This window comes from Sorghum bicolor, chromosome 7, assembly GCF_000003195.3.
Source record: "Sorghum bicolor cultivar BTx623 chromosome 7, Sorghum_bicolor_NCBIv3, whole genome shotgun sequence".
NCBI classification, from domain to species: domain Eukaryota; kingdom Viridiplantae; phylum Streptophyta; class Magnoliopsida; order Poales; family Poaceae; genus Sorghum; species Sorghum bicolor.
In genome coordinates, this window is record NC_012876.2 from 1,189,018 (window position 1) to 1,216,224 (window position 27,207).

The window sequence follows — 27,207 nt, forward strand, 5'->3', positions numbered from 1 at the left end:
TAATAAATAGTTTTGTAGGAAATAATTGAATATATATACTAGCTAGCTCCTCCCTTGCGTAGCTGAATATATAAACAAATTCTTAGAGTTAAATTCATTTATATCTTTTATTCGTTCCATTATCGTATACCATAATAATGGATGATTGAGTGCATACTTTATACATATGGGCTACTAATAAAAAAATTAATTAGCTACTATTTTCCATATCCATATCGCCGTAAACGCGTTTTGCGTACCACTGTACGGTCTTGCAAGTTTCATGACTAGAGTCTTTGGAACTGACTATACCTTGCAAGCAAGCATATATATATCCCGAATAATGCATGCACTGACGAACAAAAGTAACATTTTTGCCTCTCTTTCTTTTATTTTCTTTTCTTTTTTCAGAGAAACACACCTCTTTTTTTTTTTTTTTGCAATTGCAATGGTCTTCGTTTGTGCCTTTTTTTTCTCGATCAGGGCATTCATCCGTTTTTCATTAAGAGGATTCTTTATTTGTGTCTTTGCTTGTGCTTGGAAACAACTCCTTGTGATTGCCGGAAAGGAACCACCACACCTACGTACGTTAGACACAGCACCATGAGAATGGATGGTGGATTATTAAGAAAAGCTAGCTCTAGCAACTATTGCATGCATTGCATGCTATGAAATGATGCCTAATTTTCTCACCAACATGGGAAGCAGACACATGGTCAGGTCATCAGATCAGTTAAGTCGTTGCTTTCGGAGGGAGAGACGTCAGGCCAGTTACACTGCAGCTATCTTAGCTTTGTTATTAGAGAGACTGCAGGGACTGATTCCAAGCAGACAGACACTGCACCATGGCGACAAGGAAGCAACGCCAAGACAGCCGCTCCCATCCTGCAGGCCTGCAGATCCTGAAGACTCTCCAGCGATGTGCATGCTTCAAATAAAATTAAATAAAAATCTAGTAGGACGCATGTGTTTGCATCCATGTATATGGATTGTTCCCTAAAACTACAAGATGGTGGGTATTACGAGGCTCGAGTGTATATACCTTACGAGGCTCGAGTGTATATACCTCGGTTGGTTAGATAGATTCCTCACTGTATGTGAGATCTCTCCAATTGAGTTAACTCTTAGACTTGGCACGTTAACTTGTCATTTCCTTTTCAATGGTGTTTCGCCCATGCTCAATCCTAAATTTATTAGGTGTTGCAGCCTTATGTTGGACAAAAAAATACCTGCACGAACATCATATTATTTCTTTTCAACCAAATTTTTTTCAAAAAATTTGGTTAAAAAGAAACGATATTGACGTTCATACAGGTAGTTTTCAGGACAGCTTATTGGATCATGTGGTGGTCCTTGCTAAATAGTAAATGCGGAAGGAGAAAAAAGTGAGTTTAAAAGTTTGGTTGTAGACTTTTGGAGATTGTAATCATGCAGGTGTTTTGCCAAGTTTCAATGGAGGTTTAGGAATAGAATTGTAGATTATAGTCATGGTTCTTTCATATTTTTATTGTTGCTTCTGTGTCTCTTTGTGTTTGGATTTATTCGATGCTCTATGATATGAGCCTAAGTGCTCGATGATGTATTATTTGGCTTCGTATATCCTTCAGGAGGTGTAGTGGTCGGAACCTGGTTCCATTGTCTAAAAAACTTATCATTTACCAAATTTATTGCAAGGAGAATTAGGTTTTGTTTGGACGTTGTAGTATTTAGAAACCGTAGTACCAAGAAACTACTTTTTAGAACATATAGATGTACAAAACCATGGTTTAAAAAATAGATCATGCATGGAGTTTATAGAACTCTAAATAAAAGACTACAATTTTAGTAATACTATGGTTTTCAAAACCATAAGAAATATTTTTTGAGGGTTAAAACCATAAAAATTATCACATCTTAACACTTCAGGCACTTTAAAACTAAAGTATTTCAGATATTATTTTACAAAAAATACTCTAAAAATATTCTGTGTCCAAGCAGGAACCCGCAGTATTACATGCATCTTACCTAGATTGTGATTTGCGTTTTAACCCCTCTGGACTGGAACTGCGGTTTGTTCTATTCTTTTTCTTTTTTTTTTCAAATCGGCCGTCGTATTTTCCTTGTTGTGTCTCATTGGTCGTAGCAAATAAATGCCGCGTGGTGACCTAACAAAATTGCTATCATCATCGTCATCAACAACTAACCATACATCATTTCCTCAACCTACCACGTCCGTGCACATGCGTTCGTTGACTCAGAGTCTCGCCTTCGTAAAAGGGAAGGAGCAACCAGTACCTCTAGGTTGCTAAGGTCTTGTTTAGTTCCAAAAAATTTTGGGAAATCGACACTGTAGCACTTTCATTTGTATTTGATAAATAATGTCCAATCATGAACTAACTAGGCTCAAAAGATTCGTCTCGTCAATTCCGACCAAACTGTGCAATTAGTTTTTATTTTCATCTATATTTAATACTTCATGCATACGTCTAAAGATTCGATGTGACGGGAAATCTGAAAAATTTTGCAAAATTTTTTGAAAACTAAACAAGGCCTAAAATAACAAACAAGATAATGTCACCTCTATTAGTACTAATAGTTAGATGCTAGGAAAAAAAGAAGCTAAACTACTCCTTTCAATTTCCTAAAGGATGTCGTTTTGGGACAGTGATGGTCTCAAAAAAACAACTTTGACCATTTTTTTTTGCTATAAAATATTTATAAAAATAGTCGATATGTACTTTTTTATGAAACTACATTTCGCAGTGAATCTACTTACATCACTTTCATTTTTTCAAACTCATTCTAAAAGAATTTATTTGTAGTTAAAGTTTAAAATTTTAACTTAAGACAACCTCAAAACAAATGTAACAAACACCAAGAAATTTAACTACAAATAAATTCTTTAACCAAGAGTCCTTTTGGAAATCGAAGGGAGTAATAACTTTTTATTAGTGGGGTTATTAGCTAACCTATTATAGTTGACTAAGAGCTCCTCCATTTAATTTTTTCTCCCTCCATTCCATATTATAAGAATTTTTTATTTTTGTAGATGCATATTTTTTAGTTATGCACTTAGATATACAATATATCTACATACATAATAAGACGGAGATAGCTAGATAAGCTAGTTGACAGCTTTTTATTAGCTAGGTAGTTCATTTTGAACTACTGGTTGGACTATTAGCAGGTGTCTGCTGGACCCATTAGCACTAATTTTGGCCACTAAGAGCATCTCCAAGAGTGATTCCTTCCTCATCTATGTTTTTTGGGCAAAAAGAGGAAAAATATCTCCAGTTCCTCGTATCTCTTCTCCATCTTTCCGCACTTGGCAAACCACTGTCACCTACGCGCAAATATACGCACACCCTGAGAGCGTGGATCTGGAGAAATAGAAGGAGGTGGGAAAGAAAAAGGAGAAAAGACAAGGTTCCAAGTGAGAAAAACGCAAGAGAAAGATCTTAGTGGAAGGGCTTAAACACGTACAAAAACAAATTCAGGGTTTATACAAAATATAAGACCATGTTGTGGGAAACATACGGAGAAGTAGGAGGTGGGAAAGAAAAAGGAGGAAAGATAAGGTTTCATGTGAGAAAAGCGCAAGAGAAAGATTTAGTGGAAGAACTTAAACGTATACAGAAACAAATTCAGGGTTCTTGATGCAAAACATAAGACCTGGTTGTGAAAAAAAAAGTATCGAGAAAAAAAATTTTAGGATAAAAATATAGAAAACCTTTGAAAATGACCTCTTTTTTCTCCACTATACTAATTTGGGAGATGCCGTAACAATTAGGAGTAGTGCAAATGGATCCAAACCTGCCCTAAGTAAAACCTTTCACCATTAATTAGTCTACCAATACATAACTTTTGCTTCACCGAAATTAATGTTTTTGTTGCAAATTACTTGCCTATAATTGCAATTTTGTACCGCAGCAATCAAATACCAATAGAGTAATATTTTGGTCAAAACGTCATTCCAACGAAATGAAATACACCTAGCGAAAGGAAATATCCCTTGTAAAGAGAAATGAAGGCGGTACTATTGGTTGCTACAAAAGTCCGGGGAAACAGAGGAATATTTTGCACTACTTAATGCTTGATTTCAGATTGTAACCCTCGTTTTCTAAATTAATAAATTCTGTAGGGGCTTTGCCCCTTCAGTTCCCTAAAAAAAATATTTTGCACTACATAAAGTCCGCGGAAACAGAAGACAAAGAAATGATTTTATTTATCGAACACGACGTCGACGAATATGATGCTATAATATATTTATAAGAGTACTATATACATTATGTAATAATAATCTAAGCACAAGATCATAGGGCAGAGAAAGAAAAGACTTGTCCGTCAAAACCAAAGCAGCGGCCCACCAAAGGCGATAAGGACATTCTTTCTGGTTCGCAATTCAATCGGGCCCAACAACCTCATCACGGACCACAAGCCCACGTACTCTCTGCTTGAGCTTGCACTCAGCACCAGACTCCCATGGCTAGCTGGTGCAAAATTGCGAGAGGATCCTATCATATCCTCACATGTCAGTGACTCAGCATAACGTTACACCATAGGCCCTACTTGTCAGTGACTCAACATTAACGCAACGAACCCTGTAACATTGCTTTGAGCCTCAGCAGAGTTTTGACCTGCAAAATTGCTTTGAACCTCGGCAGAGTTTTGACAACAGACGTTCAGAAACAATTCAGACATTCGATTCAGATGGTGAGAAACATTGACAATGTAGCACTAGCAAGTCCGACAACACGGTGACGAGAGCCTATTTACGAGCATTACAAAAACGAGAAGCACACACAGCGGTATTGTCTCAACTTGTGTGCATCCAATGGTTGCAGCAAAGCACCTGACTCAAAACGTGCATCCCCGGCACAGCGCCAAGCTGCCAAACATGAACGGAACAAATTGCTTCAGAAAAAAATTGGCCGCAAAACCATCACTGCATTCTGAATTCACGAACATATGCAGGGGTTCATGCTTCACAGAGGCGGTCATTACTTACCAGTCATACAGTCAGCTTGAGATCTAAATTTTCATCAGTTCCTGAAAAGAATTCAGAAAATTCTGATTCACTTTCTGGTGCTCTTTAACGGTTAACTCAAGAATACTGCAAGTTCTTATTCTAGCATCAAGTGTACTTATTTTATTCAGAAGTTCCATTCGATATATGCCGATTGTTTTGCTTCAGATTAGAGCATAGAACCAGCAAACAGTATGTCTTGTTAGACAAAAGTTCAACGAATAGATAAAAAGGTACCTGTTCCTTCTGCTTCTGGATGGAATCGATCTTTTTCATGTACTCATCTGTGACTTTCTGCAGAATTTGTACAAGAAAGTTAGCTCCCACTGCATCTAACAGGAAAGCTTTCCAAGGGATATGAACATATCCTCAGGAATCTACGTGCAACTACAGGAAGAGAAGTTAGAAAACAAGATCCTCACTTGTAGATCAGCTGATAAATCTTTCACATTATCCTCAGAAAGCTTCTTTTCCTACATAAGCAAGTTCAGTATACGAGTTTTATTACAAAGCTAAGATAGCCCACATAGACAAGTGACAAATGAGAGGAGCAAACCTTCTGTAGTTTATCATAAGCTTTGATTGCATCTCTTCTTATGTTCCTTATAGCAACCTGCAAAAACAATCATTGATAGTCCAAACAGGATAAGATAACAAAGTGATATTTTATGGAGAAACGAGAAACAGTTAGATAAAAAATGTCCAAGTAAGAAGATAAAAAGGTAATATTGGAATCGAAAACATAGTGAGAAAGGTGAAAAAGATAAAATTTGGGATAATACCTTGCCATCTTCAGATAATTTAGCTACTGTCTTTGCTAATTCCTGCAGAAACATCAATAATTTCAGAAGGTACCAAAGTGCTAAGAATTTAAGAATCAGCAAGAACAAAAGAGGTCTACAACTTATTTGATGAAGAATATGACGTTAACAATTTTAATACTAATCTAGCATGAACAAACCATGCCAGACCATGGACAGTAGGCCATTTATGCAGATGCAGGCTACTCAGTTCTAAGCCAGGCCTAGTTGGTCACTGAGACTTACTTTTCCAAACCAGGGCTGAACTAAATTCTACATTGGACTGGTCAAATTTATCAGTAAAGGTGGCAGGTGTGATCCCACAAGATTCGAAAATCATTCAGTATGGACAGAAATATGTTTTAGGTGTAGACTGGCAGATAAGCGTCTAAGTGGTTTCAGATACAAGTTACTAAATGACTCCTATTAGAATGAGCTTTAGGACTTTACTTCTATTATTGAAAGCAAAATATATTTCTTTGTTAACCAGTTTTACATATTTAAGTGATGGTTTCTGCAGTTATTTCCACACACTGTAGTCATTAGACATATGGAATATATGGTAGCACTTGTAAATTCTGGGGTTTCAATGAATCTGCAATTTGCATGGTCACCTGCATATATTTTGGTTTCCACAGAGTTACCATTCTAAAGGTTGAAGAAAAGATTCCCTGAAAACATAACAAGTGACAAAATGTAATGCACATATGAATTTACAAACACAAACCTTTCTACGATCAGATGTCAAAGGTGGGACAGTCACTCGTATCACTTCTCCGTCATTGCTTGGTGTCACACCAAGATTTGCAGCAACTATCGTTTTCTCAATAAGCTTGAGGCTGCACAGTACATGAGTGTGATTACATAGGATGAAAACTAAACATTGGCTCTAGAAGGTTAATTAGTATAAGCTTACCTTGACTTGTCATATGGTTGGATAAGAAGAGAAGTTGCATCTGGAGTGCTTATCTGCGCAATGCTCTTCAAGTTCACTGGAGTTCCGTAGTACTCAACCTGCGAGAAACATTTATTCAATCTTAGTTGAATAGAACAGTACAATCATTTCCAGTAGTCTCTGTGCACTATAGTTGTGTCAGCCATAACTCTGCTTTGCTAAAATCAGATCAGGATTATATATTTACAGTTACTGAGCTATGAGAAACACTTTATTGTACATAGTTTCAGCTAAGCAGGAAATCAAACAAAATGCACGCTAAATGGAAAAGTCATGATTCATGAAGATGTGACCAACATAGGGAAATATATATTTGACCATGCAACGGTTAGCACTTCATCGTAAGAGCCAAAAGAACAAGGACAAGTCCTCAAACCTCAATTCGGTCAAGCATCGCTGGGTTTGCACGCCCTGTCCTCACAGTGTTGAAGTTAGTTTGGACTGTTTCAATTGCCTTCTCCATCTTTTCTTTCTGAAGACACATACCGGCAGTTAGTCAAAACAAGAGGTACAAAATCTGACAAGGCAAAAGTGCCTTCCCAATACAGAGCACACTGTTACATACAGCTTGGTCTTCAATGAGGGATTTCTCCGCTTCGATTTCTTCAATAGTAGCATGCATCAAAACTGCTCTGATAACACGAGAATCACAAGCTAATGAAGACTAATCTGACGGTCCATAACAATACAGGATAAATGTCTATATCTGTAACCACTCGCCTCTTGTCCGAGTGTCGAAGAACCAGAGGCCTGCCACCGAAGTCCACTGGTCCAGCCCGAAGTCTCGCAAAGTTTATGGAGGAGTAAACTGCGAGGGATTGCTTTGGTAAACAACCGCAGCCTGTACAGTAGGACATCTTCGTCAAGAGTTTGCCACATTATTGATTTTTTCACAGCAAACACTGTCAACTGAATTACTGAACACCCATACTACATGAGATATGAGAATGGAGCAGTGCAATACTATCCTCTGTATACCATAACTGAGCACATTTCGGGCGAACTACTATCTACAACAAATTTGATGAGCGCCCTGTTTCACTATTGGGTGGGTGTCAATTATATGGCATCGTTGTCCCAGTCCCGCAGAAACACCTTAGCAAGTGCCAACTATTCGACGGCATTGTGCCCAAAGCAGGCAGACGGAAACTCGAGTAGGAATTCTGTCCGTGCAGCGCGAATGGCAGGCAAGCAAATAACCTAACTAGATGGTTGACGTCTAACGTTCCAGTGTTTGGCGCATTGGTCATTGCTGAAACTACTACGCGCAATCCGGGAGGTGGAGGGGGGGAGGAGGATGAGGAGGGGCAGACCTGGGCGCTGGGGGAGGCTGCGCGAGAGGGCGCGCAGCGGGGAGGAGACCGCCGCGGGGGAGACGGCGTGGAGCGCCATGCGAGCTGGTGGACGGTGGTGCGGGTGGAGCAGTGGGGACGAAGACCGAGCGCGTGTGGATAAGACGAAGGCCATATCAGGGAGAAATGGGCCTAACTGGGCCGTTTGGGCCATGTCTCATCTCGGACAGCCCAGCCCATCGAAGCCCATGTCAGGCCCGGCCCACTATCCGCCAACCTCATCGTCTCATCTCATCTTCTTCCTCCTCCGGTCCTCAGACCGAAGGCAGCCGAAAGGCGAAAGGCAAGGCAGACCAATCGCGAAGCGAAGCCACGCCACGAGGGGAGAGGGGGGAGGATGGGGCGGAAGAGGAAGGAGCTGCTGTCGTCGGCGCCGTGGCGGACGGGGGAGGCGGCGGAGGACGAGGACGCGGCGAGGATGAGCCGCGAGGGGAAGGTCAGCGTCACCAGCAACCCTGGCGAGACGGCCACCATGAGCGTGCCCCGGAGCAGGCGCCAGGAACTCGACCTCACCGTCGACGACTTCGAGGAGGACGAGATCGACCCCGAGCTGCGCTACTCCTTCCAGCGCAACAGCAGGGTACCCTATACGCCCCCCCGACCATCGCTTTCTTGGTTCTCAGTGATTTCCCCTGCTCCTTCTCGGTGTCTTGCTCATGCGCGCGCGCGCGGGGGTGGTGGTGCTCTACGGATTGTTATCTTCCTTAGGCCCCCTCGCAGTTGTTGTGGGGTTGTTACCCGGTCCCTGGAACAATTGCCAAGTTCAGAATCCTTATAAATTGTGTAGGAAATGCACTAGTGTTTTGTGTTCTTGGATATCGGATGACATTGGCTCAAAAAACGAATCAAAAAATGCACCGCGTCACTGAGAACAGCATTGCCAGTTTGTAAATTGCAGTTGCTGAAGGACAGGATTATGCTGATTTTACTGCCATGATGGTGCCAACTGACCGTAACAAACGAATGGGGAAAGTGCACTAGATTCTTGAGAATAGCATTTACAGCTGCTGATGAAAAAGCTGTGTCCTCAGCACCTTGATACTTGCACCAACCCGCCATTAGAGTCTCAAGTCATGAATGTTGTTTTTGCAAACCCCACAATTTCAATTTCTTCTCAGTCATGTGTGCTCTTACACGTGGATTGAGCAAAGCTATGAACAGAAGCAGGACCTGAAAGTTACTCAACACAGTTCATGCATCAGACACTGTGTGATACTGTGATGTGTAAGTTTCATAGCCTGAAACCAAACTAGGTTGATAGCACAAGGACGTCACTTGTCCAGTACATCGTGTTGCTGCTTTCTATGACACGGTCCTTTGTTTTTGTATTTGGCTCTGGACACCGAACCTGAACAAAAAAAGGGGATGATACCCCTGATTCGTAGCCTTGCACTTCTCTTGAATGGATTACTATTCTATAGCAAATTTAGTTCTTCATTGGCACAAATAATAAACATCTTTTCACTTTTTGTTCAATTATTTGACATTAAACTGGATGCTTTGCAGTTTCTGAAGAGAGTTTTTAGTGTGGACACACTTGTCAAGCCTCTCCCTCCTGTGATGGCATACAGCGTATCCCGTAATATAAACTTTTTCTTCCGGATCTTCACACAGTTCTGGGGTAAGTTATGATGACAGAAGATCATAATTCATATCATGTGTTGGCAACTAGGCTTCATTGTTTTCACTCTTCTGATCCCTCTTTATTGCATATATGTCATTTCAATTACTAATTTACCTGAAAATGTTTTAATCTTTGCAAATGAAGAGTAGGGTGCTGATGTCTTGCTCTGCGCACAGATAATAGCCCTTGTATCTGCTCTTTGAAGAATCATCCACCCGTAGTACTTGCATGCTGTCTATTTTTCCTAGTAAACAATGGCAATAGAGTAGGGCTAGTCTCAAACTAGTAGTCCATGTATCCCTTCTCTAATGGGTGATAGTGGTATTGATGTCCTCCTCCGAACCTCAAGGAACAAAGTCTACTAAAATAGCAATAGCATCAATCCTTGCTAATTTGGCTGGATCATTGTTCTTAGATCAACGAATCTATAGTTCACTTATGTGCTGCTCCTCCAACTTGTGTCCTAGTTTGAATTAGGCAGGATCTCAGTTTATTTCTCTCTCGCTAAATCTTATGCTGCATGTCTTGCAGATGAAGAAGGAATCGCCAATGCACAGAAGTCCCTTGGACTGGGGAATGATGATGGCTCCCGCCGAATGCGCTGATTGTGGTCAAACCAAGTTTCTGTACTGAGTTCAGAACTCTTTGTCCTAGGCACTGGAGATCTGTTATATGCTTCAAAATACTTTAGTGTGTGACATTTCTTAAGTTTGGGTTGTAATTTTGTTTATTATAGTGTTTGTAACATGCATTCTCTGCTAGTAAAACTGGTCGTACCATATATTTAAAATACAGATCTTCTATGTGCAAAGTCCGCTCCTGTTTCATTGAGTGAAATGTGGTTTGTGACCATATCTTGAATTGGATCATCTACCAATGCCATCACAGCTTCCAATTCTTGTCAATATATCCATTATGCTACAGATCTGATGTCTGCAGTCATTAACCTGTCGAGCACGAGAATGGTACATTTGAAAAGGGGAGTTTCGTTCCTCTCAACCGAAAATTGGGGACACATGAAACTCCAAGCCAATGGTACGAAATACCTGTTCAGGCTCATAAACTATATCCACTTCAACAGTTCCATTGCATACTAGTCAAAAACGAACTTGAGCATATCTTTTAATTTCCTGCTTCCTTCTCCTTTTGCTTTTACTTTTCCTTTATCCTTTTTCTATTCCTCAAAAATATACTGAGGAAAAGCAAATCTTGGTGTGCAGATTTGTTGGACTAGGAAGACTCCCTGTTTGGAACCCATAAATTATATGCATCTAGGCATATATACATCCATGGCTATTGGCTAGGAATCATATTAGCAATCATCTTCAGCATATATACATGTATACCGGAAGGCATTTTACTTGATTTGCAACACCTTTGCATTGTACTACTAACTGACCCTGCAACTTGACAGGCAATTGGCTGCTTCCAAGATTCAGAGCCAAAGGGAGCGATCCTACCGAAAGGCCAGCCATCTTTATTTCATTCAAGAGGTAACCTACTAGCATCTCTCTTCTTGCATGGGTACTTCTTGTACCTCTTAACACAGAGAACAGAAGTTCAGTGCAACACTGCAACATGGCAGACATGGACAAGTGCTCAGTCACATTGCTAATTTGACTGGATCATTGTTCTTAGATCAAATTCTTCGGAGGTGCTCATAGAGATAGGATGTGTGTGCGTGCGTTCATAGGGTGAGTGTGCGCTCGTGTTTATGAGCCTCTGCGAACTGGGTCTCGAAAAAAAAAGATCAAACGAATCTACCTGACATATGTGATGCTCCTATAAACTTGTGTCCTAGTTTAAATTAGACACCGTTGATTTATTTCTCTCTCTTGCTGAACCCTGCGTCACACATCTTGCTGATGAAGAAGGAATTGCCAATGCACTGAAGTCCCTTGGACTGGGGAGTGATGATGGTTCCCGCAGAATGAGCTAATCATAGTAAAATCAGGTTTCTTTTGAGTTTTCAGAACTCTATCCTAGACATTGGAGATTTTTTATGTGTTTCAAAAGACTTTGTGTGATGCCTTTAAGTTTGGGTTATAATTTGTTTATTCTAGTGTTGCTTTCATGTATTTTATGCTAATTAAACTGGTTGTGCCCATATATTCAAATCTCAGATATTGTACTCGCATCACGTTTAGGTTTTTAACCATTTCTCCTTTAATAAAGTTTATGTTTGTAAGGTTTTTAGGCCTGGTTTTCCTTGTAAATTGGGTCAATGTTATTTCTTCTTAATTGAAAGGCACTCTTCTCTTCTCTTGTAAGACTGCCTTTTTTGTTGTTATTTAATAAATCCATGTAGGGTCCTCGGCCACTCCAATTTCCTAAAAAAAGGCAAAACTCCTGCCATTGTGTTCAAAAAAAGAGATTGTACTTAAAATCTGCTCCTATATCTGTTTAGAACTCAAAAAAATTGAGTGAAATGTGTCTTAGTTACCTCATGTTGAATCAGATCTACCAGTGCTATCACGGCTAACAATCTACATTTCTTATAAAGATAAACCCCACTAGCACATAGCACATTCAACTATCTCGTCATACAAATTATCCACATCAGCATCCACTAATACATCCAACTAACACATACAATTATGTTTTCATTCAAACTATTCACATTAGCAAACCACATCATTTATTAACATATATTGTTGTATTACCAACACCATACATACACATCTCCTTCTTCGCAGCGGCGCGGGGAATCCTCCTAGTTCATCTAAATATCAATCACTGTACAAGTCTGATTTGTGCAGTCATTAACATGTCGAGCACGAGAATGGTAAAAGTGAAAAGGGACTCTCTGTCACCGTGCTTACTTATGGACATTTGTTAGCTAGGCAAGTTCCAGAGCTTCATTCCTCTCACCCAAAAATTGAGAAGAGACACTTGAAATAAAACTCCAAGGTACGGTCCAAGCCAATGGAATGTTTTACCTGTTCATGCTCATAAAATATATCCAGTCCAACAGTTCCTTATACTAGTCAACAACAAAAAGGCGCATCTTTTCCTTTTTATATTTCTCAAAATTATATTGGAAGAGAAAAAGAAAATAAGGCTCTGCACATTTGTTGGACCAGGACGGCTCCCTATTTGGAACCCGTGGCCATATATATATATATATATATATATATATATATATATATAGCTAGGGATCATATCTTCCAATCATCTCTTGTGTTGTGCACGCATGCTGCATAGTATATAGGAACTTAGGAAGGCATGTTATTACTTGATTTGCCATCTTTTGCATTGTATATATTGTACTAACTGACCCTGCAACTTGGCGGTCTTTCAATCAAAAAAATAAAAAAAAATAAAAAAGAACTTGCAACTTAATAGGCTCTACATTGGTTGCTTTTGGTGTTCCAAGATTCAGAGCCAAAGGGAGTGGTCCTGGACGTCTTGCCGCTCGCCGCCTTTGCATCCTGGAAAGGCCGCCCGGTTTTATTTCTTTTGCAGCGGCTGCAGTTCTTTTCTTGCAGGGATACTTGTTGTCACTTACTTGTACCTAACACACATAGAAATAGGACCAAAAGTTCAGTGTAACATGGCAGACATGAACAAGTTCTCAGTCACGTTGCTCGCTCTCCATTCTGCCACTAACATGATCATGCCCAGCTTTATGTTTGTTAAGTGATAGGTTAAGCGTAGGCATAGGCTAGGATAAGCTTACATTTTTAGAGTTAGAGTTTCAGTAGTTTCTGTAAGGATCCACCACTGGATACGGATTTACCGATCGAACAGCGACTTCTTGAGAGCAAAGAGGAATTCTGAGCTCCAATGGTTGAGCTCAGCTCATAGAGTGATAGTTACAAATCTGGGGGAAAAAGAAGGGGAGTAAAGTGTCCAAGTTCAGGTGTGATATTTCTTCATAAGATGCTCCATTATATTAGAGCCTCCAAACTATAGGAATCTTGGAAGAATTCGTTAAATGGACTGATTTGTGCGGCTAGGCATCTAATGCAGTTGTTATGATTGGCGCAGATTTATAATATCTGATACAACTATATTTTTCCCCTCCAACAGTTTCCTAAAAGTACTTGACATCCTAGTATTTTTGCCAAAACCATGCTCACTTGGCAAATATGTCTAAGTTCTCCATCGCTTGGCATCACGTGTTTTCCAATTTGCCAACTAGTTTTGTCAACGTGTTGGAGACTCAATTTTGCGATTTTGGCAAAAATCCTAAGATACCAAGTTCTTTTGCCAAGCCTAAATAGCAAACTGTTGGAGAATGCCTCTTTTTTCACTTTGCATTTAGTTTTAAGACTTGGCAAAACTATAGATTTGCCAAGTGAGTTTTAGCAAACTGTTGGAGTTGTTCGGGCTAAGGTAAACTTTTCGTGCGACATTCTTCTCTCGCGGTTTCGTCCTGCCCCTGCGACGCGCATCCCGCCCGGCTCTCTCTTCCGCTCGGAGCCCCGCTCCCAAATCCGCCTCTCCTCGCCGCCCCCTCCGTCCCTCCCAGATCCGCCTCGACGCAGAGCACCCCCTCCCAGATCCTCCTCGGCCCCTCCCGTATTCTGCTCGGAGCCCCGCTCCCAAATCCTCTTCGCCATTCCTTCTATCCTGCTCGCATTTCTCTCCCTCCTGCGGCCTCCTATGCCATTTTATTTTTCTCGAGGGCGTGGGGTTCGATCCTTGGCCACATAGGTCGCACGGGGAGAGCTGGCACGCGGCGACCGGAGTCTGTGCGGGCGCGGCCGGCCACCAGATCCGCTGCCGGCAGCAGGGCGTGGCCACCGGCGTCTTGTTCGGTGCGGGCAGCGGGAGCGGGCGCACGGCGGGGGCGAGGGGCGCGGCCACCGGCGCAGTCGCTTGGACACCGAGGTGGCCGCACGGCGACCGGAGTCCGCGCGGGCGCGGCCGGCCACCAGAGTCCGCTGCCGGCAGCGGGGCATGGCCACCGGCGTCTTGTTCGGCGCGGGCAGCTGGAGCGGGCGCGCGGCTGGGGCGAGGGGCGCCACCGCGCCGCCCTCGCCGCCTCCTCCAGTCCTCGCCCTCGCCGGTCGCCGCACATCTCAACGTAGGTACATCGTTCTACCTCCATGCGATCCCACCCACAACATTCGGCAATCGCACCCCATCTCCTGCGACAATCGATCCCTCCACCATCGACCCTTCTCATGCGGCAATTGCACCCCCATCGAGCGCCTCCTCTCCCACGCCCATCGAGCGACAATTCCTTCGTCTCTTCCCCACGGACGAGGCATCAGCCCACCAGGGGAGGGAGCCACCCACCAGGCAAGGGCGCCAGCCAACGACGCCAGGCCGCTTGCCGCTAGCACGGTCATACAAGCCTCCCGCCACCGACCACCAGGGTGCAGGCCCATGCGCACTCTCTTGTGCTGACAACAGACCATCATGGCATGGCAGCCCTACGACAGGTGCGCAAGTTTTCGTCGGGCCCTTTACCGGACCCTTGGCCGGCAATGAGCACCCAACAGGTACACCCATGCCTTCCCTGATCCCCTTGACCCAAACCCTAACTTCAATTTTGGTGTACTCAGATCTGATCTAATATCAAGCCTACCAACTTTAATTTTGCTATAAAAGTTATCAAGTGTGCATATGTAGCCACTGTTGTTGGAACCATGGTGGTCATCGAGGTACCTAGCTTAGTTGTGTCAATTTTGTTGTCAGACGAGTGCTGATGCAACAGTGGCTTCATCTACCCCTTCGTATTTTGTTATCTTTTTTGGGTGGAATTGGTACTGCTGGCTTATCTGCTGGGGACCTTCATTGGACTGACTTAACTATCCGTATTTGCTAAGGATTCTATTTTTCTTTGGACCAAAGGCCACTTAGGCCAGCTTTATTGAAAGCTTAATAGGAGTTACTGGAGTAAGGCAGTTTTTGAAGGAGCAAGCTGGAATTGATCCGATTGCCTATTGGTGTCCTGTAGGTTGTGAAAAGATGGGCCTGCTAGGGTGAAGAGTTTTTTATATAAGTTTGCATCTCTGGGATGGGTTCAGGCAACTTGATCGTGAAGAAGGAGAAGCACAGCTCTTTTGATGTGGACATACAACTTGTAGATGGTAAAGCAGAGCTCTTTTGTCTCTACGTGATAATAGTTTGTTTAGGGTGGTGAGCATTTATAACAAGAAAGAAAAGGAGCGCCAGCTAATGGTTTGTTCTATAGCCAACCCTTCAACTCTTCTTATTCTGATTTTTAGAATTTTTTTTGATTGGTGATGTATTTTTTTTTTGCACTGTGCAGTTAGGTCTATTAGCGTTTTGTTTGAATTTCTGTGAATGATGGATTTAGCATATAATTCCTGTGAGTAGGATTGAAATTAGTTTGCTAATCAATTACCTCCTGTTCTAGGATACCAAATGGTCAAAGTGCATCCACACATAAGAATCTGGAGATTCAAAGTAGAATGCAATGCAAGTAACTTGCAAACTTTGTCTAGCAAATTTCTTTCCTAATTTTCTGTTACTCATTGCTCTTAGCTAATTTTCAACTTATCATGTCTAAATAACAATCATAGCCTGACCATATTCATATGCCTTCTAGATTGCAATTGTGAAAAGCATTTTTGTTTTCAATGTGGTATTGTTCATAGGTGTGGTGACAAAATGCCTAATTTCGTTGATAGTGACAAGAGTATTTTCCAGATAAATGTCCTACCGGCGCACAAGCAAGCGTGCTCAATTAGCTGCCGTTGTCGCACTATGAGCATGCCCAAGGGAGGCAGCGACCAGTGTGGGTGCACCGCAATGAGTGGGTGTCTTGGCGAAAGATGAGTGAGCAACAAATTCACAAAGCTTATTGCAACCAATGTGCTCATTGATATTTATTGATCTATGTGTTTTTATCTATGATGTTATAGCCCAATTCTTTTGTAGGAATGAGAAATCAATGGGTGTGCGTCTGTGCGACCAGCTCTAGCTCTCACTCATTGCGAGGTGGGGATGGCCTAGAGGTTGCCAATACAGAATTAGGAGTGTTGAAGAAAACTGAATTTCAGGTACTATTATTTGGAGTAGTTCATCTGTCTTTGCAACTGTGGCATGCCATATAGCCCTTGTTTTAGATGCTATGTACTGCTTTATAAGTAATTCTAGCATGCATGTAATTGGCATGTTCAATCAATTTTCCTTTCTGCCAATTTGAGATGAAATGAAGTTCAGTTGAGTTGTGCCAATTTAACAAGTTCCTATCTTATTTCTTGCAGATCTCCATTCTATCTCCTGTCAACCTTCGTGGCTCCATCATTGCAAACTGCGGATCAGGTGATTGGTGTAGGCAGAGGCTTTCCACTCCCCAGCCTCCTTCCCCAGGCCCGTCAAGATCCAACGGTGCCCATAGCAATAACGCTGCCAGATCCGGTGTGGCATGTTCAGATGCCCTGCTCTTAAATTACATGGTTTTCCTCCAGTATGATGTCTGCTTCCAATTTGTATTTAGTCATTAATGATGTTTTTTCAGTTCTTGTTTGAATATTTTTGCTTTGCTCCTACCCAATTTATTCTTGCTGCCATGTTTAATGGTTTATATAACGCAAGAATCTCTTCCAGTTTCTCTAAAAAAAAAGAATCTCTTTCAGTGAACCATAAATAACTCCAGGAACTAAATGTCATGACCTTTATCCCAACCATTTTCTGAAAGCATCGTCAAAGAATTTTTTTTGGCCGGCTGGAAGCCCTTCGTAGATGTTACATGTACCCTGCATCTTGGTGTTCAGTTTTTATATTTCAAATTGTAAGGGTTATCTATCAGCACCTATATTTTTATATCATTTCTTGGACAAAGCTTCCTTTGCTTGTGTAATAATATTGCAATTTTATACGTTATGGAGAATTGCAGATCAGTTATATTTAAAAATTTTTGGTCCAAGTGCACTACACTATCAATTCTCATTGCAAGTGTCTAGGTGGCTGAGTGAAATATGCTAGAGTGGTTAGGTGGGAGTGATCAGAGTGGCCAAAGTGGTTGTGTTTTGGTCGTGAAAATTATCTATTAATTGTCATCCTATTTGAAGCTTCGTGTGATGGTGATGATTGGCCACGAAATAGAATGATATGCACATCAGCGGTGTGCAAATGTTGGCGGTACAGGAGCTGATCCATGCCATACTAGCCGGACCATGCCATAATAACCAAAAAAACTGTGGGATAGATGTCAGTGGCGCTTTGCAAGAGTAGTTGGGGATGCTCATCACCCTGAGCTGAGTACGGGTTGTTGTTCCCCTGTGGTAAGCAATAACGCACACGCATGATCCTAGAGGAGAAAAATGGCCGATGCTATGGAACTTGTGGATTTATTAGCTGACGAAAAATTGGATATTGGAGATATCTTTCTGTCGATGTAATATATTTAGCTATATTATAGAAAGATTTATACATTAGAGTTTGTAAGTCTGCGACGCCATGCTCTTTGTGACGGATCATTTTATGGATTTACCTTTCTGAATTAAATGTTACTTTAACATCGGTATTTAATTTCATAATATTATTATCTAATCGTGCGATCCAATGTGTTTTCATAATATTATTATCTAATCATGCAATCCAATGTATTTTAGTATAAAAGTTTAACTATCCCGTAGCAACGCACGGGCACGCTACCTAGTACTTATACTACTAAAAAGACTAAAACTGGGACATTTTTTTTTGGTGCGGCTTTGGTTTCGTCAGCCTGCCTCCCCACGCCATGAGCCTGGGCGAGAGCAATCCCCTCCCCCTTTCCTATTGCGTCCGCGTGAGCGCCGTGATCGATCCCCGCGCCCGATCCCCTTCCTGGACGAGAGCGGCCGCGTCCCGATCCCCTCCCTGCACGAGAGCGATCTCGCGCCCTGATCCCCTCCGTGGACGACCTTCGGGACCGCCGCCACCTCCCTAGATGACCGCGGCCACGAGCGTCCGCGCTCGCACCGTCGGGCCCTGGAGCAGCCGCGACCCGATCCCCTCCCTGGACGACCGCCGAGACCGCGGCCATGGACGACCGTCGCGACCGCGGCCACAAGCGTCTGCGCTCGCACTGTCTGTCCCTGGAGCGGCCGCGCCCCGATCGATTCGTTCTCGCACCGTCGCCAGCCATTGCCCTTGCCCTCACGCCACCCTTGCGAATCCTCGTCCTCACCCTCGTGCCGCAGTCACCAGCCATTGCCCTCGTGGACTCCGATGTGGCAATGGTCGACTGCAACGCCGAGTGGGCGGCCCTTGCTGCCATGGCCACCACAGTGCCAGCTCCCGCACCCATCCAGGTATGCACGCACTGCTCGAGCCTCGTCGGCTGCTTCATGTAGGATTCACGATCAATCTTGGTTGTATGCGGTTCCAATCATTTTTGATAATTTTTTAAAACCATGGTTTCATAATTAATTTGAGTGCTCAACACAACGTTGGTCACAAAGATGCACTTCAGGCTAATATATGTGCTTTTGTCTTTGTTCGTTTCTGATTACAAGATATCGGAGAACGGAGTCAGTACCGATGTTATTTTGGAAGACATAGATTTCTGTCAGAAATTTACATTGTTTTTTTATATTTCCTTCTATGCGGACACTTTTATATAAATTTGTGTTGTGGAGTAGTAATTTAGACTGTGTCTGCATATGTGCATAACTTTGTTCGCTTTTGGAGGGGCGAGCAGTTGCTGGTTAGCATTTTTTTCTGAGCTTCATTCTATTTTAGTTGTGTTTCATGGATACTACCTGATTGAAAATGTGTTGTAAAATTGGAATAAGTAAAACAACATTTAATATTATTTTGTAGAAGTGCTTCTTTTTTAGGGGAGGGATTTTGATACCAGTTTTAAGGTAGCACTTGCCGGTTAGCATTTTTTTCTGTCATAAAAGTGCTTCATTTTATTTTAGTTGTGTTGCAAGGGTACTCTCCAAGCCTAATTGGAAATGTGCTGTAAAAATTAACAACACATGATAAATCAACATTAAATAGCGGCTCGTAGAAGTGCTTCTTTATTTAGGATAGGGATTTTGGTTGTGAATACATGTCAAAGAATATGTTTTTTTTCCTTTTATTTTGGCATATTAGGCAATCACAATTCAACAGAGGGAGGGCATGGAAACATTTTGGATGGAGCTACCAAGGTTGATGTAAGTATATATCATCATAAGATGGATTCCCATATCAAATATATCTCTTTGGTGGCCAATAATATCTCTCGCTTGGTGCCCTATTTTCTATTTGAGCTATCTCAAAATTAATGTCATCAGCCATATATTATATGTGCAAACTTAAACCTTCTGGCAGAACAATTCATGAACCTGAGGGTTTTCTCCATTTATGTCTGCATAATTCACTTATGCCAACAATATTTAGACAGTATGGAATGTTGAAGTATTTTCCTCACTTGTCTTGTTTATATGCAAAGTAGCAAGTCCTTGATAATATTCGGTTAATGAATTCTTCAATTCTTTATATGTGCAGACTACTCTTTAGAATTACAAATCTCTCAAGCTTGTGCAGGTGCGTATTGTTTGATAATATAAGCGTTTTTCAAGTTCTTGATATATGATCGGTCCTATGGAAAGCTCAACGATGATCAGTGATAGGCTTAGCTCTTTTAATCTTGATGCTTTTTCGTTGATTATTCCTACTAATTGAATGTGTGTGTGACCTTATTGAATGTATAAGTGTACCTCATCGTTTAGTAATCACAGCTTCATATATGTAGGATTCCTCTGTTTTAAGTTTCTTTTGTCAGAGTGTTGCATGGCTGTGCATAATCTTATTTAGACGACAGCATACTCAAAAATTGAGTTATCACATTTTTGTTTAGTGTATTCAATAACTGCTTTGCTCACATGATGGGACCTGTACATGGCTATGCGTTGAATACTTGAATTAGCTAATCCCTCCCTATTGTTTTATTCAAGTAATTTTCTCCATTTTCAGTAAACTGCACTTTTCTCATTCCTGTTTACGAACATTTGAGATAGCTCTGTAAATTAACCTTCCCAAACAACTCTACTATTATGGTGATTAAATTAAATTTATTAGTTTACAACTTTACATGGATGTTATATTCTCTACTAATAGTAAGTTTATGGTGATTAAACTTTATAGTAGCAAAGTTTTTTAGAATTTTCAATCTCTTTGAATTTCATATTGCATTGGCCATCAACTCAGTTCATTTCTCTTTTTTTTCACTGCATCTCTTGTAGATTTACTTATTTTGAAAAGACCAGCTATGTGTGCTCTGTTTCTGAATCCACTACGCAGTAGACAAGTTTGATGAGGTCCAGTAATTGGACTTTAGACACTGCTTGTGCATTTAAAATTAGATTTTTGTTTATTGGAAAAACATGAACAACCATTTGTGCCATTGCATTTGTCAGCAGATCCTGCTCTGCATTCGTAACAAAGGTAACTCAGAGCTGTTTTTTTCATGGCTGATAGCTTTGTATGATAGATGGAATGAAATATGGTATCTCAATTCCTTACATAATCTACTATGCTTGAACTGCTAGAACTTGAAGGCCAAATATGCTATAAATTAAATATGGTTTTTTCTTCTCATGTCCCATTATTTGAGTTCCAATAAAAGACACTTCTGGCTGCTACAATTAAGCTTCTATGTAAGCAGAACTAAATTTCAGTATTCAGACATGGCATTGTTCTTCCATCCAAAGTAAATTAAATTCAGTCTGCATTCAACATTGCTGGCATCAATTGTTCTGCAAGCTAATCATCATGTTTGGATTTCCTATGGTCGTTTCTTGTTCTTTAAAATGTATGCTTCTACTAAATGGGCATATGCTCACATGTGAGAGTTTTAGTTCCATCATTTTAGGAATTTTAATCACTAATCTATGGCAAGCTTATGGCATTAGATGATCTAACTTGATCTTTTGTTAGACTGACCTTGTTGATAATTTTATTTAGCACAGATCCATGCATGGGATGCCATCCGCGAGCACCGTCACCTCCCGTCCCTATCTGGTTGTCTATCTGGCGCTTGTGGTGGAGGCCGAGACTGTAGCTGCTGCAACGGAGGACGATGGTATCCCCATGGTGGACCTGCTGTCACTGTGCGACCACCACGACCCTTAAGGCCTTCGAGCTTAGGTGCCTTTTCTTTTCTTTTTCTTCATATGCTTTCTATGATGCTTGTGTAGCTTCTTGGGCTCTGTTATTACTTAGAAATTTAGAATGAAAGGCTAGAGGGTAGGTAGGGGCTATGCACTGAGATGCTGTTGCGCTTGACATCGATGATCTAGGTGAGAGAAAAAAAATACATCTTGCAAAGTTCTACATCTTATCTGCTCATTCAAACGCCAAGAGGGTAGGCGGGGGCTATGCAGTGGGCTCCCCTTCCCCATCTTATCCGCTCATTCAAATGCCGAAAGATCAGTTTTCTGCTATGTGATTTCATTTGGGTTGATGCGAGACCTCACGCCATTCTTTTTCTTTCTCCTGCCCTGTATGCAGCTCGGAGTCACTCCAGACATTCACGATCCATAGATGCCCGCTCTATTCTCGTTTGATTTCTTTTTTATATATGTTTCATCAGGTGAATTCATGATCGTCCTGGTCAGAATTTCGCTACTATTGCTGCTCATCGTGGCTCGTCTTCCGCATCCATGTCTTGACTGCCTCCATCATATTTGTAAGCCAACGATGTTGTGCTCTCTGTAACTGTGATTTCACGATGATTTTTAATTAAATGTCACTTTAACATCAGTATTTAATTTCATAACATTATTATCTTGTCGTGCGATCCGTGTGTTTTTAGTATAAAAATTTAATTGTCCCGTAGCAACGCACGGGCACACTACCTAGTATGTATATATATATATATATATATATATATATATATATATATATATATATATATATATATATATATAACAGCATTCTGTTGCCATGAAACCATGAACTTTACTTTGAGGATATATGCTATAGATTTGAAAGCCTGCTTTAATCTGACGATGTTACCTAATATGATTGGCTGGTGTTCATTCTTTTTTTCCCCCTTTTTCCCACAAGGTCTGGTGTTCACTCTTGATTCTCTGTGGCAGCAGCTTCGTGTATAATAAGACTGATTTTAGTACCTGGCAGTGTTCAATGATTTTTTTTGAAGCAATAAAGTACCTGGCACTCAGTTTTAGTACCATGCTTCTCGCTAATGTTATATTCCCTGGCTGAGCTTGTTTTTTTTTTTTTGAGAGAGAGAGAGAGACCGTTACTAAATATAAAGGCAAGATCTATCATTAGGTTGACAGCTTTACAATCTTGGCCACCTCGCGTATCTGTGACAAAATGCGCTTTACTTCAAGTTTAATATCATTGAAATATATTCCTCCAAACAATCTTCTTCTTGGTGACTCTAGTTATATATGTGTTTTGAACCATATTAGTTGAGCTATAGATTGGACGTTTGGTGCTAAATATTTTAACAAATAAATTAAAAGAAACTGTTAAATTAACTTGCAATAGCCACTGAATAATGCCAAGGACTATGGAGAAGAAGAGGCTAGCACAATAACATATCCTTGGCTAGCTAGGGCCATCTATCTTAAATCTTTCACTGCAAAAGGAACATGCTATGCTGATGGATAGAGGGTATTGAAAAACAGCTAGCATAAAAAAGGTCTCAAATGTCACAGGCCAAACATGCATGGAGATGACAACAATGTTTCTTTTAAGAGCGTCCAATGAGCACTCACTCATTCTCCCTTTGGGTTGCTTTGCCTTCCATTAGCAAAAGCCAATTGGAATCAGTTCATGCTTTATGCCCAAAGCACTAGCTATATAGCATCTACTACTATGAAGCATCCCACAAGGAGATGTCTCCACTCCTCCAGTGCCACCACGTGGCACCCTCTCCAGGCTGCAGCATATTTCAGTGATGAATCTGGACGACATCTGGATTATATACTAGTTTTTGTGATCTCTTTCTGCTTCTACTTTGGTTAGTTTTGAGGGACTCTCGAGTCTCTACACATCAGATCAGTTTAATATATACCACTGATGTAAATGAAAATGTAGAAAGTTTATTAGGCTTTTGTACACACCTGTAGAAACTGAAACCTGCAGCTAATTCAATGATACCTTTTACTGATTCCTGATGACTCATTTTAGATAGTATAGGCTTCTACAAAGCTCATGAAACCCAACCAATGAATTCCCAGGGTCATCAATATCTCCTCACCCAACAGGCAGCAGCTAATTAAATCTAAAGATACTGTTCAAACACTTGTCAGTTTAATTTTAGAGCCAGTTGTAGATCTATTTTTCTGAGAAGTCTAGATTAGTATATAATTAAGAACTACTTTAGCTGCCTTTACTTTCGAAAATAAACTAGATTTTGCTACGGTACTACCAAATAACTGTGGACCGTCGATCTAGATGGCAATAATCACATATTACCTCCTAAGAAGTAATAGGATAAATAATTTTATTTATTTTAAGAAATAGGAAAGCATGTAAAATTTTAAGTAAAAAATCTATCAATTAGATCTAACATGCATGTAACAGTTTGAGGCATGCATTTGGGCCTTGTTTGGATGTAGTCAGATTCACATCAATCCAAATGTGTTGAGGTGGATTGGAGTGGAATTTAAACTAAATTCCACCCAAATCCACACCAACACACATGGATTGAAGTGAATCCGACAATATCCAAACAAAGCCTTGTATGGATCGCTCCCACATGTAATGTATTTTATGTCAATGTTAGCTGTACACATGAGTTGTATTTTTGTCTAATTGTGACAAAATTAGAGGTGTGCTTTAATTATTTACCTAAAAGTTGGATCATCAACGTGTTGGTAACTAGAGCAGTCTTGAACGTGAACACCGTACCAGCTGCCTTGAACGTGTTGGTATTTAAATTATTTATTTATTTATTTATATTTATAATCCTAACATTAGTATTTTTAGAATTTTGCAAATGTATGTTTTTTTTGAACAATAAGTTCAACTGTTAGTCATCGGAACATAACCTTTTATATTGATTTATTAGATTCATCTATACCACCAGATATAATTTCTGCCGGTCCTACAATTTTGAGGGCCCTCTGGCCAATACATTGCGACGACCCCTAAACTATAAAATTTTATAATAATATAAGTTATTTTTTTAAAGAGAAAGCAAATCCAATCATATATAGACAAACTGTTTTTCTTGTCTTTTTTATTTTCTTTTCACAGTCCCTGACAAATATACAAACCGCTTTTCTTGTCTTTTTCATTTTCTTTTCACAGTCCCTGACAAATATTTCTTCCGTACCTTCTAAAATTCTAACACCTAACCTAAACTACAAGAAAAATATAACTATATGAGTATAAAGTACTAGACAAAAATTGAACAAGAAAAAAACTAGTGCCTAGGCAATTGAGACATGAACAGAACTAAGATTCACAAATCACAAAAAAATAAAAGGGTAGAAGGAAATGACCAAGATCACATGTCGTAGTCCTCGTCGAGCCCTACCAGCTGGTCGCCGCTATCGTTTGGATTTTGAAAGGCTAGAACTCGGGCGCAAAGATTTTTGTATTATTCACTACAGCTCGTGATCGCGTGGTGAACTGGTGAATGTGTCGCTGATGCTGCTGCGTCTCTCCTCGCGGTCTCGCCGTGTCACCAAAAGTCTAGAAATTATGACTCGTGAACGCTATGTGTGGCAGCTCGTGTATGAGTATTGGTGACTTGACTCCTTTTGGCTCATGATATATATATATATATATATATATATATATATATATATATATATATATATATATATATATATATATATACTAATAAACAAAAACTATAGCTAAAGAATATGTTGTATTATATACTTATTAGGTTTGGGCCCCTATCCCGCGAGGGCCCTCGGCCGTCGCACCTCGTCCCCTCCCCTTAGGGCCGGCACTGATAATTTCGTATTGTGGTGTTGGCGTACAAGTGCACGCGTACAAGAGTATATGCCGCCGTTGCATGCTGTGTCGGTACATCCATATATGGCAACAAACAAGATTTTACCGTTGATTTAGTTGTTGCCTTTTCTTTTTATTTTTCTATATATTTTAGTAATTAATAATTACTTAATTATTACATGCATTTAAAAAAAATCAAGGGTTGAGATCTATTTGAGATTTTACCTCCTACAAAGGTAACAAAAAAAAAAGGTAATGGGTGTACCTTAGCAAGGCTCAAATAAACTACTTTATTCATGTCGCAATATATGTTTTTGAAAATCACTCTTTAGTATCTACATATCAGATCAATTATGGTAGGGTAGGATTAGTTTCCATACACTCTAACATTAACTGTTGTTATATAACTTATAAAAATGGAAAAGGGAGAGCACAGCCTTATGTGTAACCTGAAGCTAAAAACTGCATCAAATTCAGAACCGCCTTTCGTGATCTCTGATTCATCTTAGGGAGACTGTGTGCTTCCCAAGTTGGCTCATGAAAACGCCCACAATTGAGCTCCAGATTCATCCACATCTCCTTAAATCTGCTAAACACCGAACAAAGATGCCTTTCTAGAAACACTTGTCATTTATCTTACCTGGCTGCAAATTGCAGATTAGCATAACATATGTATTCTTCTTTATGTTCATGTCAGGATGTATTTTAGACGAGGAAACATCGTTTTCACGAACATGACACACTCTCTCTCACAATGATAGTTTTCAGTCCTAAAAAAAAGATGGCTGCCAATCTGGCATTAATTGCATATATATTCTTGGGTTCACTCTCTCTGGTTCTGGTTCTCCAATCCAATGAGTAGCATGAATGCAGTAGAGCCATTTTTTCAGTGGGCCAAGCAGAGAAAATTTTTGTGCATAGGTGTTGGTGATGCAAATTCTGTGTGAGAGAGCACTAAGAAGAGGGCATGGTTTTAAAAATGCAAATTGGCCAGGGAATCCTCTGGGCTGGGCACTGCAAATTGTTGGGGAAGAGATGCTCCATCCAGCAAAAGAGAGTGAAAGGAGGGGTTGTTGACGTGACACCAAATTGTTGGGCATCAGGTTTTCGATGAACCCTAGCAAAGCTAGCCATCTTTCTAACAAGAGACATATAGTCGTAAAGTGAAGCGAGGAGGAATTCATAGCAGGATTAGCCACCAAAACCCTAGTGCCGCAAAAGGGCCAGCGGAATTCGGAGAAAGCTGGCCGGCCTCCTTGTGTTTTGTAGAGGTAGACCAAATAAAATGCAAAAGAGAAGTGTCTGGCTGGAGGATTTAGCAATTTTTTTTAAAAAAAATTGTAACCAACTTCTTCACCATCCTAGCAAGCATCCTAAAATTCTATTCTTGTAAAAGAATTTTGCTTTAGAGAGAGGTTGTAAAAGAATATAATTCTAGTAAGTATTCTTAAAATATATTAAATTCTTAGAGGTTGTTACAAGAATATAATAATTCTAGCTAGCACACTTGTCATATACTCAAAGAAAAATGCATCACTGACTCTGATTGCATGTACATGATCAATTGGCTTGGTTATCACCATCACCAGGAACCAGAAACCTCAGAGCAAATCGACATACAAAATTCGAAGTCCATTCATTTGAAGCAA

General features: G+C 40.6%; 4 protein-coding genes across 10 annotated transcripts; 3 read left to right on the forward strand and 1 right to left on the reverse strand.

The window, feature by feature from the left end:
* Positions 4,589-8,189, reverse strand: LOC8066076 (ribosome-recycling factor, chloroplastic). The gene is made up of 12 exons (XM_002444865.2): positions 8,053-8,189; positions 7,460-7,580; positions 7,305-7,371; positions 7,116-7,211; positions 6,701-6,798; positions 6,512-6,623; positions 5,767-5,808; positions 5,541-5,597; positions 5,407-5,457; positions 5,222-5,278; positions 4,967-5,007; positions 4,589-4,846 (listed from the first exon to the last, which is right to left on the reverse strand). Exons 1-11 carry the CDS (start codon positions 8,129-8,131, stop codon positions 4,990-4,992), a joined length of 798 nt encoding a protein of 265 aa, XP_002444910.1. The 5' UTR covers positions 8,132-8,189; the 3' UTR covers positions 4,589-4,846; positions 4,967-4,989.
* Positions 8,341-10,546, forward strand: LOC8068554. The gene is made up of 3 exons (XM_002443698.2): positions 8,341-8,671; positions 9,598-9,712; positions 10,247-10,546. Exons 1-3 carry the CDS (start codon positions 8,429-8,431, stop codon positions 10,318-10,320), a joined length of 432 nt encoding a protein of 143 aa, XP_002443743.1. The 5' UTR covers positions 8,341-8,428; the 3' UTR covers positions 10,321-10,546.
* On the forward strand, positions 14,064-17,484 carry LOC110437013 (arf-GAP with GTPase, ANK repeat and PH domain-containing protein 2-like; the record flags this gene model as incomplete). Its single annotated transcript, XM_021464977.1, has 4 exons — positions 14,064-15,168; positions 15,627-15,850; positions 16,343-16,695; positions 16,903-17,484. Coding segments are annotated over 2 exons (1,134 nt in total), but the record flags the coding sequence as incomplete, so codon positions are not given.
* LOC110437012 lies at positions 18,321-22,399 on the forward strand. 7 transcript variants are annotated; one of them, XR_002455016.1, is made up of 5 exons: positions 18,321-18,933; positions 19,724-19,785; positions 20,120-20,158; positions 21,578-21,760; positions 22,206-22,399. XR_002455016.1 is itself a non-coding variant. In XM_021464975.1 (5 exons), exons 1-4 carry the CDS (start codon positions 18,664-18,666, stop codon positions 21,743-21,745), a joined length of 534 nt encoding a protein of 177 aa, XP_021320650.1. In that variant the 5' UTR covers positions 18,336-18,663; the 3' UTR covers positions 21,746-21,760; positions 22,124-22,399. The 7 variants fall into 7 exon arrangements, 5 of the variants coding, with proteins under 5 accessions (XP_021320649.1, XP_021320648.1, XP_021320651.1 ...); XR_002455015.1 differs by having other exon boundaries at positions 18,324-18,933; positions 22,124-22,399; XM_021464975.1 differs by having other exon boundaries at positions 18,336-18,933; positions 21,583-21,760; positions 22,124-22,399.

What these genes read in the sequence shown, in the direction of transcription:
- LOC8066076 (XM_002444865.2), bottom strand. Translation starts at nt 8,131, where the DNA reads ATGGCGCTCCACGCCGTCTCCCCCGCGGCGGTCTCCTCCCCGCTGCGC. An exon ending in CAGCCTCCCCCAGCGCCCAG is followed by an intron (nt 7,581 to 8,052) that starts GTCTGCCCCTCC and finishes CCTACTGTACAG; the next exon opens with GCTGCGGTTGTTTACCAAAG. An exon ending in CTTCGACACTCGGACAAGAG is followed by an intron (nt 7,372 to 7,459) that starts GCGAGTGGTTAC and finishes TCGTGTTATCAG; the next exon opens with AGCAGTTTTGATGCATGCTA.
- LOC8068554 (XM_002443698.2), top strand. Translation starts at nt 8,429, where the DNA reads ATGGGGCGGAAGAGGAAGGAGCTGCTGTCGTCGGCGCCGTGGCGGACG. An exon ending in CCTTCCAGCGCAACAGCAGG is followed by an intron (nt 8,672 to 9,597) that starts GTACCCTATACG and finishes GATGCTTTGCAG; the next exon opens with TTTCTGAAGAGAGTTTTTAG. An exon ending in GATCTTCACACAGTTCTGGG is followed by an intron (nt 9,713 to 10,246) that starts GTAAGTTATGAT and finishes CATGTCTTGCAG; the next exon opens with ATGAAGAAGGAATCGCCAAT.
- LOC110437012 (XM_021464972.1), top strand. Translation starts at nt 18,570, where the DNA reads ATGACCGCGGCCACGAGCGTCCGCGCTCGCACCGTCGGGCCCTGGAGC. An exon ending in CAGCTCCCGCACCCATCCAG is followed by an intron (nt 18,934 to 19,723) that starts GTATGCACGCAC and finishes TTGGCATATTAG; the next exon opens with GCAATCACAATTCAACAGAG. An exon ending in ATGGAGCTACCAAGGTTGAT is followed by an intron (nt 19,786 to 21,582) that starts GTAAGTATATAT and finishes TATTTAGCACAG; the next exon opens with ATCCATGCATGGGATGCCAT.